The following is a 14,602-nucleotide window of genomic DNA, read 5'->3' on the forward strand; positions in this document are numbered from 1 at the left end:
GTGTGTGTGTGTGTGTGTGTGTGTGTGTGTGTCCTTGGGAGTGCTAGCAGGCCAACTGAAGAGAGGAGGAAAAGCAGCGCCGCTCTGCACCATATGCCAAATATGAGCCTGCCTGCCAAGTTGTAGGGGATACTGGCAACTGCTAGCAAGGCTGAATTCTTGACAGAGGGAGATGAATAATTGAACATGTGCGGAGCGAAGTTCTGTTGGGCTAGACTGGGGTGCCTTTATATATTGAGAAAGGGGAATGGAAATACTGTCTGTAAGCAAAATTCTCATTTAGATAGTGATGTGTTTGCTTTTTGTAAACATGTCAAAAAGTTGCAGGGAGTTTAAGATAAACTTGAATGGATTCATTGCCAGACATGAGTGGGAAAAAAGCAAAACCTATTGGCATTTGTGCATTTTGATCATAACAACTATCTAAAGATGCCAAGAGCTGTATTGAGCCTCCAATTTTGTAAAGAAAATCAATAAACATGCTGAAAAATAAGATATTTGAAGAAAATAATCTGTAACTTAATGGATTCAGCTGATACATCTTTTCTAACAGGGTATGCTTTTTGCTGATATTATTATAATCAATCAACCTCCAGTAAATGCTGCAAAACAAGCTTCTAAGACCTTACACCAGGCTCTTATAATTGACCCGTACTCGTCTCCAACCCAATCCGGCACAGATATTGCAATTGGTTGATATTTGAGTGACCCTGAAATACAACAATGTGTATGTTTGAGTCCATACTGTATGTTCAAAGCAGGCATTTACAGTTACTTCCACCTTTCAAGTTGTGCATTATTTCATGATCGCAAGTGCAAAACATGAGACAGGCGAGAAGAGGAAATAGTTGTTTGCTGAAACACAGCTCCATCCAACATAGCTAGTGTGTGAGAAACTATTCATGACACCTTTCAAGTGGTGATAACATGTGGGATATGAAGCAGCTTGTTTGTGTTATCGTGAGAGTTCGGTTTCACCAAAATCACGCAAATAAACAGGCCGATCGAGGCAGCAGTAGACTAGAAAATTCAACTTTTAAACCAAATGACTCGTTTTGTCGATGGAGTCTGGTCACTTAGACTAAAGCATGCAAAATGACAGCTTTAGTTGTCCATCGTGAAGGGGTAGAAATATAATGAATATGGTGTACACTTAGAGAGGCCCTAGTATGCTTTGTTGGGTTCTCTCTTTCCTGTGTTATACTGTATGTTTTTGTGCATGTAAATTGTCTGCAAATGTTAAAATCCCAGACTTCCTCCAGAGGGAGTTACTCTCTTACACACTCTCTCCCTGCCTGAAACGCCTTCCCTTGCACTCCTTAGTTTACTTCGTAACGACATCACTATCTAACACTTGTAAAACTGATTGTCTATTGGCTAGCGCTCCAACACATTATAATAATAATAATCCTTATATTTATTATAGCGCTTTATCAATGACTCTCAAAGCGCTTTACAAATACACATTACACATACAGATCATACATACATGTAATGGTCGTCTACTGTGGACAATACCCACATTGTATGTGATAGGCTGAATGGGGGGACATCTCTAAGTGGTTAACCAACCGCTCTGGTTTCAGACAGAGGGTGAAAAGAGGTGCTGCAGCACAGGCAGTATGAGAAAAATAAAGAGCTTTTTGAACATTGAAGCATGGAGACATGTCCCAGTAGAGACACTACATACAAATATGAACCTGAAAATAAGCATAATTTACTAAGTAGAACACTGACTGTGGATAAGTACCACAAACAAACCCCATTCAAACAAACTCAAATGCCCCTTTAACACAAACCTTTTCATGATAAAGTGAAATCCTGAAACCTCAGTTTTTTAGGTCTCTATCAGCTTTAAGGCTTTTAGATAAAAAATGTAAGCAGTAAATGCAAAGTTGGAGCCACAGAGATGACTTCTGATCAAGTCTGACTAAGCAACTCTGCTGGAGGACATGAGAAGGGCAGGCAACCAGGAGAGAGAAGACAAGAGCTGCCTCTCCTCTCTCTGCCACCCAGCTGTGGAGTCAAGGTCTGAATAAATACCGCCCATGACGATGTACATAAGTGTGTTGAATATGCATATGCAACATCCCGCAATTCTCTCGAGTGAGCACAAGTGGAATATAGACATCACAACAAGCGTTTGAAGATAATGATGAATCCCGTTGCTTGAGGCAATGACAAGAAGTATAAGGGAGAAAACAAACTGCATTCTGGTTAAATGGTGCTGCCTTTGATAATAGACAGAGACAAATGTGAGCGACTAGGCAGTAGTGACAGCAAATTCTCTCCAATAGTATCCCTGCGTTCTGTATACTGTAGGTCACTGTCCGGCTATTGCATACCCATTAATCCTCAGAAATTGATCTGTTTTGCTCCATTGTTTAACGGTGTCTTTGCAATGCCACGTTTACTGAAGCCTATTATGTACTAATCATCCTCCTCTCTCTCCCCTCCCCTTGCCCTTTTTCTCTTCCTCTCTTCACAGATACCACCCTGTCCAGTGAACGTGGTAAGTACCGCCGCCGCCACCGCACACACCCGTGATTTAGAGCCGTCTGTGCGTGGACTGGCAACAGCGGATTGGCTGTTGGCATTAATGTGGAAGGAACCATTTTCAGATGTTTGTCTCAGTGGGGGAGCGTCGAGTCGCGCACATCATTTGAATCACCAGGAAGCTATTTTCCTCTCCATCACATTGTGTGTCACGGCCAATGTTGAAACGCAGAGAGAAAACATCAAGTGGAGGCAATTATGAAAGCAGCATCCACAGACCCATGTGGCCAATCAGAATTTGAATATAGCATATTTTTTTCCCTGCATGTATTTTGCCTCGACCTACTTAGTCAATTTACCCCCTTTTGACTCCAATAGAATTCAATATGGAGCCAATAAGTGGTTTCCTTTTCACTTCGTCTCATTGCAGCTTTAGTGCATATCCATGTAGTCTAAATAGAGAGGAGATGGATTCTCCCACCGAGGCAGACTCTCTTCCCATTTTATTTTGAATTTGGCTCCCCTCTGTCATGCTTTTATTAATGGCTTCATGTGCTTGGAGGAGTACTTTAATCACTTCATCAAACAGGTTTAAAGAGATAGTCTGTCTGCAACACTTGCACTGTCCCTTTGCGTGTGTGTGTGTGTGTGTGTGTGTGCGTGTGTGTGTGTGTGTGTGTGCCCTGGCCAGACATCTGGTTCGCCATGTAAGCAGCGTGATAGCACCGGTGGCAGCCTCTCTTTTTCTTTAACTCAGTCTTGTGTGCCTATAGTCTCATCAGAGTTTCAGTATGGCACAGAGAGAAGAAGTGATCTAGCTGAACTCTCTCTCGGCTCCATGAAGGATACTGCTTTGGGGTGAAATTGTTGAGCTAAATTGGTGTGGTGGCTTCACACGGCGTAGACAAAACACCACATGCTGTGTGTCTGCTCTTTTGAAACCTCAAAGTGGCGAGAGGGAGGAAAAGTGTAATATTGTGGTTCAGATCAAGTTCTTTTAGGTTTTATAGTTGTGTATCTGGTTAACCCCCATTTACTGGTGGGGGAGACGGTGAACCGCGGCACAGAGAAGCTGCTGTAATCAATGTTTTATTAGCAAGTTGCGACAGTATGGCTCTTTTCCCTCTATTCCAGTTCAACTTGAATACATACCAGGGAATAACACAATAGGCCAATATTTGTATTCATCCTGGGGGGTTGTCCTTGATTTTGACCTCATCTTTGCCTTTTGTAACCACCCTCACATTAAAACACACAAGTTCTCCCACACCTCCTTTCCTGTGCTGTGCTGCATAGTAGTCGCATAATGTGAGCGATGTCCCACAAAGCAAACCAGAAAAAGAGGAGGAAGGCAAAGAATGGATTAAAAAGCAGGTGAGAGGACGCAGTGCTGGAGGTCTGTGTGCCCTTGGTCCCATGATGAAACGCAGCCGTCCAGCAGACCGCTCATCACTCACCTCAGCATACATCATTCACGCCAACAGAATCCTGTCTTCATACATGTGGCTGTGGAAGTAACATACCTGCAGTGCACAACAGCCTCCCTGTGTCTTCCTGTGCTTCCCAGGCTCCTCTCCGCCCCCTCCTCAGTGATGGGGTGTGTTTGGAGTCGTCTGATAGGCCTCCTACATGTGAAGTGGCTGCCGCCGCATCCTCTCCCGGCTTAATTGGCTGTACCTGAGGCAGGAGGGCAAGGTGTAATTGCGATAAGAGAAAACGCTGCGGTTGGCTGGTTTTAGGGCCCTTATCTATAGTCTCCGGATTGATTATGGTTTTTCTGCCAGTCGTGCAAATTGTTCAACCCCATCCACTGGACAGGAAACCTCCTTAACTCTGTCACGGTCAAACCGCAGTGCACATCGGCAAACTATAAACCAGACGGTGCATGTACTGCTGATTAGGCTACAATATTCTGACCACTGGCTTTAAGCGAGGATCTCTACTGGGTGTGTTTCATGCTTCCTTTTTTTTATCAAGGCAAAAGGGATTTTATTATAAACAGTACAGTTTAGCATCTGTTGTACCATTTAAATGGATACATTAACAAGGATTTACTGTAGTTTGCTGCAGTTCATTTCAATTCACAAAGAAAATGTCAGCATCATTATTCCTCTAAATGCTAAAATAAACTGCATTTAAGGAATTCTACACCCATTAAAGGACCATTTGATTATAATTTACTTACCAGCTGTTTCCTTTGCTCAATATTCCCCGCATGCCTCCATGCGTCTGAATCTTCCTTTCTTAGGGAAATTAGGAATTGACCTTTTGGGATTCATACATTTTTGCTTCCTTGCTGCAATATAAAAGAGACATTTGATTTCAATATTCTCTCTGTGAGCAGCAGCCGTTTAGCTTACCCATGCATAGACAGTGGAAAGAGGGGCAACAAGCTATAGGCTCTGTCCAAAGCTAAAGAAAGCTAACGTGCTATTAGTTTGGCTACTGTACACGAGAATGGTATCATCTTGCCATTTACTCTTGGCACAGAAGCCAATAAGGGCTTGTTTTGCTCACACTGTATTATGTTCTAATCTTCACATGTAACACTCCTGCACCAAATGCACCCACTGAAATGCTCAGTGTACAGTCCATTCTTTCCCTCAGTCTGTGTCTACCCCACCCTGTCCTCTCTTTCTCTGCCTTTGAGTATTGGTTGGGGCTGAAAGAGCATCTAATGGGCTGTGAAATGTCTCCAAAGCTACAGCAACAACACAAGCTAATGTCTCAAAGCCCTTCTGAAACAACACGAGCAGCACAGAACCCTGACAGTGCAAAGAGAAGAGAAGGGATTGGGGAGGGGAGGGGGGGAATCCCTGGTTTCCTCTTATGTGTCAAAGAGGCCATTTCTGTCAGCCTAATTGTAGTGAAGCTTTCCTAGTGGCTTTGGTGAAATGGCGTAATTGCCTGCTGGAATGGATCAGACTGCACTGATGGCTGTAAGCTTTCCTTTTCCCATGTAGCCCAACACGAGATCCTGAACACTGTTCTGACATATGCTGTTTCAATCTTTCTAGCTGCAGAGCATACTGCTTAGGAGGGCAAATTCAAGGCTCAGGGATATTGACAGGGCAGCTTGATATATTACAGTTAGCAATCTGAGCCTGACAAGGTGATTTACCTGCATGGAACCTGAGAGCTCCTCCGTAAAGTGAACTAAGGCAGTAGTAGTTTCACAGCTTGCCTAATGGAGCTAATTTAAACATGTGTTCATTTAAAGAGTACCTAATAAGCTGGCTGTGTTTTATTAAACAAAAGGAATTATGTATTAAAAAAGATCCACGTAGAGATGTTAGCGCTAACTGTCTTTGCCGAGGAGGAGGAGTGTGGAATGCCATTCCTGATCATTTGAAAGCATTTTACCTTCAAATGTGGTGAAGCATGCGACCCCTTCTGCTTCTCTTCCCTCAGTACCAATTAAAGCTGTTTTTCTGCAGCGGAGCTGATGAAGACAGCCACTAAGAGTTCTTGAAGTAAAGTCACACAGGACCTGTATGGCAGATGGTTTGTGCAAGAGTTTGTGCAAAGAGAGAACGAAGCAAAGAAGGAAACAAACAAGAATAGAAATGGCATCCTGTCTCCGGCGAGGAGCTGCTATATTCCACCCAATTTAAGACTTACCATTTTTTAACTTTTCCTCAAATGCTGTCAAACCTGAGGGAGACAGGGGAAAACATACAGATCTTGTTCTGTTCAGAATTTTTGCACACCATCTTCCAAAAACTATCGAGGCATCTCAAGTATTTCTCAATACAAAGAAAGAGCTGGGAACTGCTCGATCTCGTGGCTTTGGCCAACTCTCCCTGTTGAATGGAAACTAGCTTTGCTCCGGCCTTTCCCTACAAAGTGACGGCAGAGGCACAGAAGACAGAGCCTAATGGCTACAATTCTGTCTTTTCCCAAAAAGAAGGTTTGATCTGTTTTTTCAGGCCTCTTTTTGTGATGCAGATGAAAGCAGACAGGAAACTTACTGGAACCAAGTGGGGCTAAGGCTGAGAGTTTGTGCTTCTGCTTGGTATTTCAGAGCAGGTCATACACAGGTTGTTGTGCATGTCAGACCACTCTATTGTCCCATGTATTTTAACATCTCCGACTACCAGCGGGGGTTGCATTAATATACAGGCGTACAGATTATGTATTTATAAAGGCAACGAGAGAAAATAAAACAGACTGTGGTCACTCTTTATGTCAATACCACACAAAGCAGAATAATGATTTGTTTCTCCGCAGTGACAGGAGAGACCACTAGAAACCCAAACAAAAAACATAACCATCTTTTTTAACTTATTTATCACGCCATCACAGTTATTGAGCTTCTAAGACACACTTTGGACTGTTGTGACATTTTGCAATGGTATGTAGCTAGCAATTAGCATAGCAATGCCATAGATGAAGCCAGCTAGATTCAATGATTCAAAGGCTTTATTGTCACATGGAACAGTTTCAGCGTAATTGTCAGAATTGAAAACTCTTAGTCCCAGGTTCACACAAAAATACATCGTACAATATATTTAAGTTTGGAAAAAAATGAAGATAATAAAATTGTGCAAATTAAATAATAGTGCAAGTATAATGCAGGAATAGTGAACTATGAACATGTAAAACCAAATTAATTAAGAAGAAATATTAAATTAAACCCTAACAAGACTAACAAGAAGTTGTTTGTGTAAATATGTATAGATATGTAGACTAGAACAATGTACAATAGCTAGTGAATTTGCAAACGCCAATAACTTGACAGGGGTATATGGATAAAAATGTACTATAAATCCCCCTCAGATTTTTGGTCATTGTTAAAAACATTCTATCAATAACAGAAAAATAGCCTGGCTGCCACAACAACATCATATTTTTGTCACGCTTTTGATGTTATGTCAATCTCTGCAGCTGCGTCCTTCTTCATACCGTGTCTTTATTAGTTCAGCCGCAGTGTGTATTTTACCAATTAGTTTTCACTTCATTTTATCACCCAGACTGGGACTAATGAAGCCACATTTCCCGGGTTTAATTATACCAACATTACACGATATTATGAGATACAGGAAATGGCTAAGCACACTTTAGTATCTCTCCCTTCCATTATCACCTCCCGCTGTGGGAGACTTTTCTGTCTCCAGCTCCATCACTTTGCTGTATCTCACCTCGGCTCGGTACTTCCAGGCACATCATCCTCCCTCTCCCAGCCTCAAGGCACAAAGGCGCTAAGGGCCTTTGAGATCGAGCTGGTCCGGGCAAATCCCTACTCAAATTAATGTGCAGAGACCATTATTAAAGGCGATTCCCACCTCCTGCTACCAACAGTAAAATTACAATGTATGTGGAACAAAAAGGAAGGCAATTTGTATAACCCCTTATTCCCTCCCTGGCAGAGCTGTGAGTACAGCTTTGAAACCATGTCATATTTTAAGATCTGGGCGGTGTTCTAATGTAGTATGGAGCTGACATTCGCACGAGTCTTGGCCCTCAAACAGACCTGATTGGCACCCAGATTTGCATAAAAAGCATTAATTTTCTTCATTTAAAAATTATATTTTTAAATCATATTTGTCTAGTTTCACCTCTGATGCTCAGCTTCTCACAGGCGAACAAAATACTTAAATTTGCTTTCATGTGAAGTATACGCAGGCTTCTTCCGCGTCTGGCTTTTAACTACTGCATTTCTTTATTTTCTCTGTCAAATGGATATCTCAGCAGGAGCGATTTGCCTGTCAATCACAACTTGACTACTTTGCCACTGTGAGGATGCACTGTGTGTGCAAATGAGCATGCTGCATTCCTACTTGTGCATATGTGTGAGTGCGTGCGACAGACGTTTTATGTTATAAGTACTAATCTGCCACTTCTATAAGATTACTGCTGGAGCTGACTTCAAGCGGCGCATGCCAACATCCTGGCTGACAGTACCTGCTGAATTCCTGTTTCCTTGACGGCTATTCTGACTGCACTTCCCTCTATGTTACCAAATTACCCTAGCTCGACACATTAATATAATTTAAACTCTCTCTGACTCCCTTTTCCACTGCTGGTGAGTGAGTTTCCCCACTTACTGTTAAGGGGGAACATTTAGTATAGAGCTCACCCGGTCTCACTGGGGCTTTGTTCATTAGTGACATAATGCCTTTGTCTAATTATCGCTTATCTGCTCTTAAACAGCAGATAAAAGCTAAACAATCCACAAATCATACTGTAAATACAATAAGGTATAATCCAGCTATTCTGTTAATATGTACATGTGTTTACATGAACAATATGGTTTTAAGAACCAGAGAACCGGCTTTAGCATATCATATTAGTGTCAGTATTAATTGTTGAGGGAAGGAACATCAGAATTTTCTGTAATAATATTTAGGCAACTTAACACAGGATGTTCTTTTTTTATCTTGAAGGCTTAGACACTGAAATAGCTCCAGCACTACAATGTAATGCAAAGTATAACCAGATTTTTACAGAGCGAGCGCGATAACTGGGACAAGTATTCTCCCTGGAAAAGAAAAATGAAACATTTTCTGTGAAGTATGAAGAGGCGTATTTTTCTCACCTATGACAAAGTCTAATTTCCTTTGCTCCCTAGTCACGCACTTGTCAGAATCACTTTCCTGCGACAATTTTCCCTCACGTCATTCCAAAAAGCACATTTAACAATCACCTGTTAGTCAGGCACACAGGGCAGCATATGGCCTTTTATGAATATAATGATTAAAGATAATACGCTATGGATCCTCAGAGAATTATGTCCAATATTTTCAAATGACACTGAATCTGACCACCTGTCGAGGTGTTTGTACAGATGCCGCATTGTGAAATTTAAGAATATTTTTATTAAATTCTTAATCTTTCAATTGAGTCAGTTAGGCGCTATCTGCTCCATGAACATTGACTTCTCTGAGTGATTCAAAGCATTTTCCGCATTTTGACAATCACAGGCAATTGTTTTAATTCAGATGCGGGTCATGTGATCACATTAAATTCAGCTTCAATTTTTATATTTTATGTTGTCATTTTGAGGCGACACAAACCCGCTTATAGCGACCTTGACGACATTTTAAAAGGGATTTTGTCCCAAAAACATTTTTAGTAAGTGTTTGTCAAACAAGATTTGTTTTTTGAGAAATATCTGGCATTAATGTCATGTTTTTACTGGTTTCAAAAAATGCAATTTAGACATTTTTATTAAAGAGGCTGCACAGGCAGTATGAGAAAAAATAAAGACCTTCTTGAACATTAAAACACCAATAAGCTGTTTCAGATGAAAAAGGTTTGTAACACGTTCGTATCGGGGACTTAACCAAAACAACTGTATACCAGCTCTCATCCTTCAATATCATGTGGTTGCACTTTTGTATCAATGCCCCAATTCATTTAGAAATGACTGAACTGTTTTGCACCACTGTTGTTTTTCATTTAAGGGCCAGAGGAAAGACAGCGTGGTGCTGGCTCAACCTTTCCAAACAGCACCTGTACAGACTGTTTTTCTGTGCCCCACTCACAGCTCCATCTATCTTGCTCTAACCCGCTCTGTAGATGAGCTCTGCACTGTGCTAGGGGAAGAATGAGGCCAGCTAAAATCAAACATTAATCAGCTGCCTTTTTATAAGACAGAAGGAGCGCCTGCACTCCCTTGGTCCCCCTCCTTCTTGCCCTTAGTCTGCCCTGCCACCGAATGTTAATGTGACTGCCATTACTCATTTATGAGCTGCCTGCTGCCCAGAGCCTGTTGTCCGGGCTCAGGCTGGCGCTCTGCTGCTGGACGTCTGTGCCAGGGCATTCAGCGCAGGCAGGGCCAGGTTTGTTTTAACAAGAAGAACATTGTTGCCTGGCGCTGTTTTACTGAAATAAGACTCTGCTGCTATTGGAGAAGTTGTCAGCTGTGAATACGGTGTCATATTTTCAGTGGGTGATGTATAGAGTAAGACAAAACAATTAGAAAACGCCGCTGTCATCAAAACTGAGAGGATCGCTCTTTCACATAAGACCCAAGGCAAGCTGTCCAACTTTTTATTCAGTAAGTGGGCAATACAATATGATGTATTCACATTTGGATGGTTGTAATTGGACATAAATCTTGCTAAATTGCCTCCATGGTGAGACCAAGTACCTCGATATGTGCAGACAGGCAGCTTTGGAGAGTTAGAGCTGAGTGCTGGCTCTTGGTTTCCAGGACGCAGAGCCCAGCAGGAGACATTCTTATTCTTAGTAGTGACATCAAAAGAAGCAAGGTGAGACACAGAGACACTCTCTCCTGACAGCGTGTGAAGAGTTGCAGTGTCAGAAATTAATGAAGGAAGGGAAGAGCGGGTCGTTTACTCATGTGTGTCTGGACCTGCTGTGAAGAGGGTAAAGATGAAGAGTGAGAAATACAATAAAGAAGAGGAAGGTGAAGATTGGATGCATTTGTGTCACAGCTTTTTCTCTCCTCTGTGCTGCTGCTGAAGGTGTTGCTTAGTGTGAAGTGGCTGATGATCCAGGATCCCGCTAACTGTCACGCAATCCCTGTTTCCCAGATGGCTTTGCTCTTTGCCTCAACCCCCCCCCCCCCCCACCCCTGGGGCCTACTGCTTCAATAGAAGAGTGGATACAGTCCAGTGGAGCCTTCACTGTTACCATGCATGTTTAATGCCTGTACTAGAATTACCACGTATAGCACTCTGCAGCACATGTCCACATTTTTGGTGTTACTGTGTTAGCTGCTTCGTACAAATGGGTTCTTTCTTGGAAACATAACGGGCAGCTTTAACCCTTGTTACATGCTGAATATTTTAAATATAATCAATAAACAGTGTAACTCAGCCTATACCTTCCACTGCTGCGGATGAGGGCACGGCACACATACAGAGTTTCATGTTTATTTTAAGGAAACTCGCCCAAGGACAGAGTCTTCTCCTTCATCTCATTCTTGCCTACGGAGCCTCATATATTTGTGGCCTTGGGGGGGATTCCCAGCATGCAGCAGAAAGAGGAAATGTGTAGCCTGTGGCTAAAAGGGAGATACTGTTGCAAGAGTGTTACACAGTGCACATACACACAAGTCTACTTCTCTCCTCTGGGAGTGCTAATCCCCAAGAGATGAAAGGAGCATCCCACTGCTCTCTGATCCCGGTGGCCTGCCGCGGCGCTCCATTTGGTGCCTGCATGGCGGGGAGACTCAGACCTTGGTGTCCTTGACCGAAGCACAGATGTGACTTAGGCCGAGCCCAATGTGGATCCAGAAGGTTCCCTATCAGAAATCGATGTCCATTTGATGCCCCTTTCATTCAAGCTCTGTTTGTGATGTGTCTGTATCTCCATGGAGATGGGAAGAAAAGGGAGGGTCTAAGAGATAAGAGAGATAGAGAGGATGTGTGCACCCCTTCTCACCTCCCTGAATCATGAAGTTTCCTCATGGGAAGCCAGGCGCTAATGCTAGATTAACTATCTCCTCTTCATTGTAGGAAACAGAGTCCTCTGCTCAACCTTGATGCTTTGAAGTGGTGCAGAAGTTCACTCAGAGTCCATTGACCATGTCTGCTTTTATTATGTATGTACTCCTACAGAGTGGTGTGTGTGTGTGTGTGTGTGTGTGTGTGTGTGTGTGTGTGTGTGTGTGTGTGTGTGTGTGTGTGTGTGTGTGTGTGTGTGTGTGTGTGTGTGTGTGTGTGTGTGTGTGTGTGTGTGTGTGTGTGTGTGTGTTTAATTGTGAAATGTATAACACATTTTGTTTTTCAATGATTAATTTTTGCCAAAAAATATCTAAAATACAACCAGTAAGGGATTAACTAACGGAGGTCAGACAATAAACCATGGGTCAAAATTGACCCGCGAACACCATGAACGGTAACAGCTTTTGAACACAACACCAGGGTTAATTGTAGTCCAGCATTGGGAGGTACAGCCACATGTTTTTTTGCCTATTGCTGCATTGTGCTGCCTCAGCAACTCTCCACAGCAAAACAGCAGCTGCTGTAAATGCATTGCCACTGCTTTAATACTACACTGTGCTAAAACCACAGATGAACGATTAGTCCGCATGGTCAACGAGGGGGTTTGACAGTGGACTTGACAACTACTTTGTGAAAACCCCAGTGTACGTGTACATTTCCAGCTAGTATAATCAGGTTTAACTCTGAAATACAAGCCCAACTAAGAATGTTTAAATAAATGGCCTTCGACATTATTAAATTGGAAGGAAGAAAGGAGAGTAAATCTTGCAGAGAGCTGCTTTTACGTCTGTGATGATAAACTGGGTAATAGCCATCGTCCCGGAGCATCCTTGGCCAGACTGAGAGCTCCGCGGCTGCTGACTGATGTAGGTCTTTGTTGTAGTTCTACTCAATGCCATGCATTTTAAAAGAACTGATAATAAACCCCAAGGGCCCTTATTCAGCATAACAGCACTTTATAAGGAAATTGCCAACCTAGGTCCTCTCCATTTAATCACAAATACAGTGCAGATGGCTATCTTCAGCTCTGATTATATCCTTAAGTCTATGCTTGACTGCTATCCTAAATGGGAACCGTCCGTTAGAGAAATAAAATCAAAGAATCAGCATTAAAGGGCTGCTCAAGGTGTCTCTGCAAAGGACCCTGTTCTTTGTTGCACCTGAATCTCGCGCCTAAGCCCACCTGCTTCCATTAAGCCAGGAGAGCATACCATTCCAAAGAAGAGTATTTTATTTTTGAGCCTTTAGAAAAGATAAAAAAAGAGAGGGATTTTGTGAGGTGACTCAAATCATTATAATGAAAGAAAATCTCATCATTATAATGTTTTTTTATGGACTCTTTTACAATCTTAAAGGTCACCTATTGTGCAAAATCCACATGTTCATGTCTCTTCTACATCAACATGTCTGTGTAAAGACATTCTGAAAGTTTCAGGAACAAAGATTCTCTCTTTTTGTCCTGATCCATTTCTATAAAAACCTGTCTGGAAATGAGCTGATCAGATTTTGGCCACTTTATGATGTCATTACGATGTTTTGGCTTGTTTTGCCATTAGCCAATCAGCAACCAAGGTAACCCCCACCCCCACCTTATCACCTGAATCTCCTCCTAGAGTGCCATTGTGTTCTTTGTAACCAAATGTCTCTCAGAGGGGCGTGGGGAGGGGCTCCTTATTTTCATCTAAAGTAACAGACAGAGAATCAGCACGTTTGAAACAGGGCTGAAACAGAGGGGATTATGGGTAATGCTGCAATGATCTGTTTGGTGTTTGGAGCAAAGCACATGAGACATGTGTTGTATATATCTGAGACCTATAATATATTGATGAAAAACAGAATAATAGGGACCTTTAAATTGTTGTTACACTTCATGTGGCACATACCATTCTTTGTAAATGTAATATTATATGAATAGCCACCGTTAAAGCCTCAGTTTTAACAACACATTTCCAGACACTGGTCACAGTTTGTGGCGGTTTCTTGAATAGTTGTACTTCAAGTCTCTATTATGTGCTTTTTCTCCATGTTCTCACTCTTGAAAGAAATTGTATCACATTTTTAGAAACATGTTTATCCTCTTTTTTGGCTAGAGTTGAGTAATCTTAGCTTAACATACTTACTGGAAACAGAGAGAAACAACTCGTGATTTTGCAAAGGCTTGGCTAAGACATAGTCCAGCATAATGGTAAAGCTGAAATGTAGTTGAGAATGTTATACTGTTGTCTTTATAATGTTATAATGGTTATTATCATAAAGCATTTGAAGACAATATTTTGATTATCCTCATAGCACTTACATCAATACAAATGAAGGGGACATTTTATGGAAAATGTTTAAGGGTTTCTACCAGAACATGTTTAGATGGTTAATGTAAACAAATAAAAAAGCTTTTCTCTCATACTGTCTGTCTGAATGTATCCACCACCCTCTGTCATGTCTCTTTAAGCCAAACTCCCAAAAAGGCCCAGTCTCTGATTGGTCAGCATTTATGGGTCTTTTGTATATGCGCTCTTTCTCATTACTGCTGGAGAATGACTAACAGCACCGTGGAATTGTTGTCTGACTACTCTATGGATACTATAATTGTGATATCCTGACCATGACAAAATCCCAAAAGGCACATTTAGACTATGGGTGTTTCTTAGTGGCTTGAGCTTTTACAATACTTTACCAGTGTTCAATTTGCACCT

General features: G+C 41.9%; 1 protein-coding gene across 1 annotated transcript in view; it reads left to right on the forward strand.

Annotated features, from left to right (window-relative positions):
• The window catches only part of LOC117543764 (cadherin-4-like), a 226,082-nt gene that overhangs the window by 95,142 nt on the left and 116,338 nt on the right, over positions 1 to 14,602 (forward strand). The window contains 1 exon segment of the mRNA XM_034212320.1: positions 2,489 to 2,512. Coding sequence (XP_034068211.1) covers positions 2,489 to 2,512 — 24 coding nt within the window.

The sequence above is a fragment of the Gymnodraco acuticeps genome, unplaced genomic scaffold, assembly GCF_902827175.1.
Source record: "Gymnodraco acuticeps unplaced genomic scaffold, fGymAcu1.1, whole genome shotgun sequence".
Taxonomy (NCBI): Eukaryota; Metazoa; Chordata; class Actinopteri; order Perciformes; family Bathydraconidae; genus Gymnodraco; species Gymnodraco acuticeps.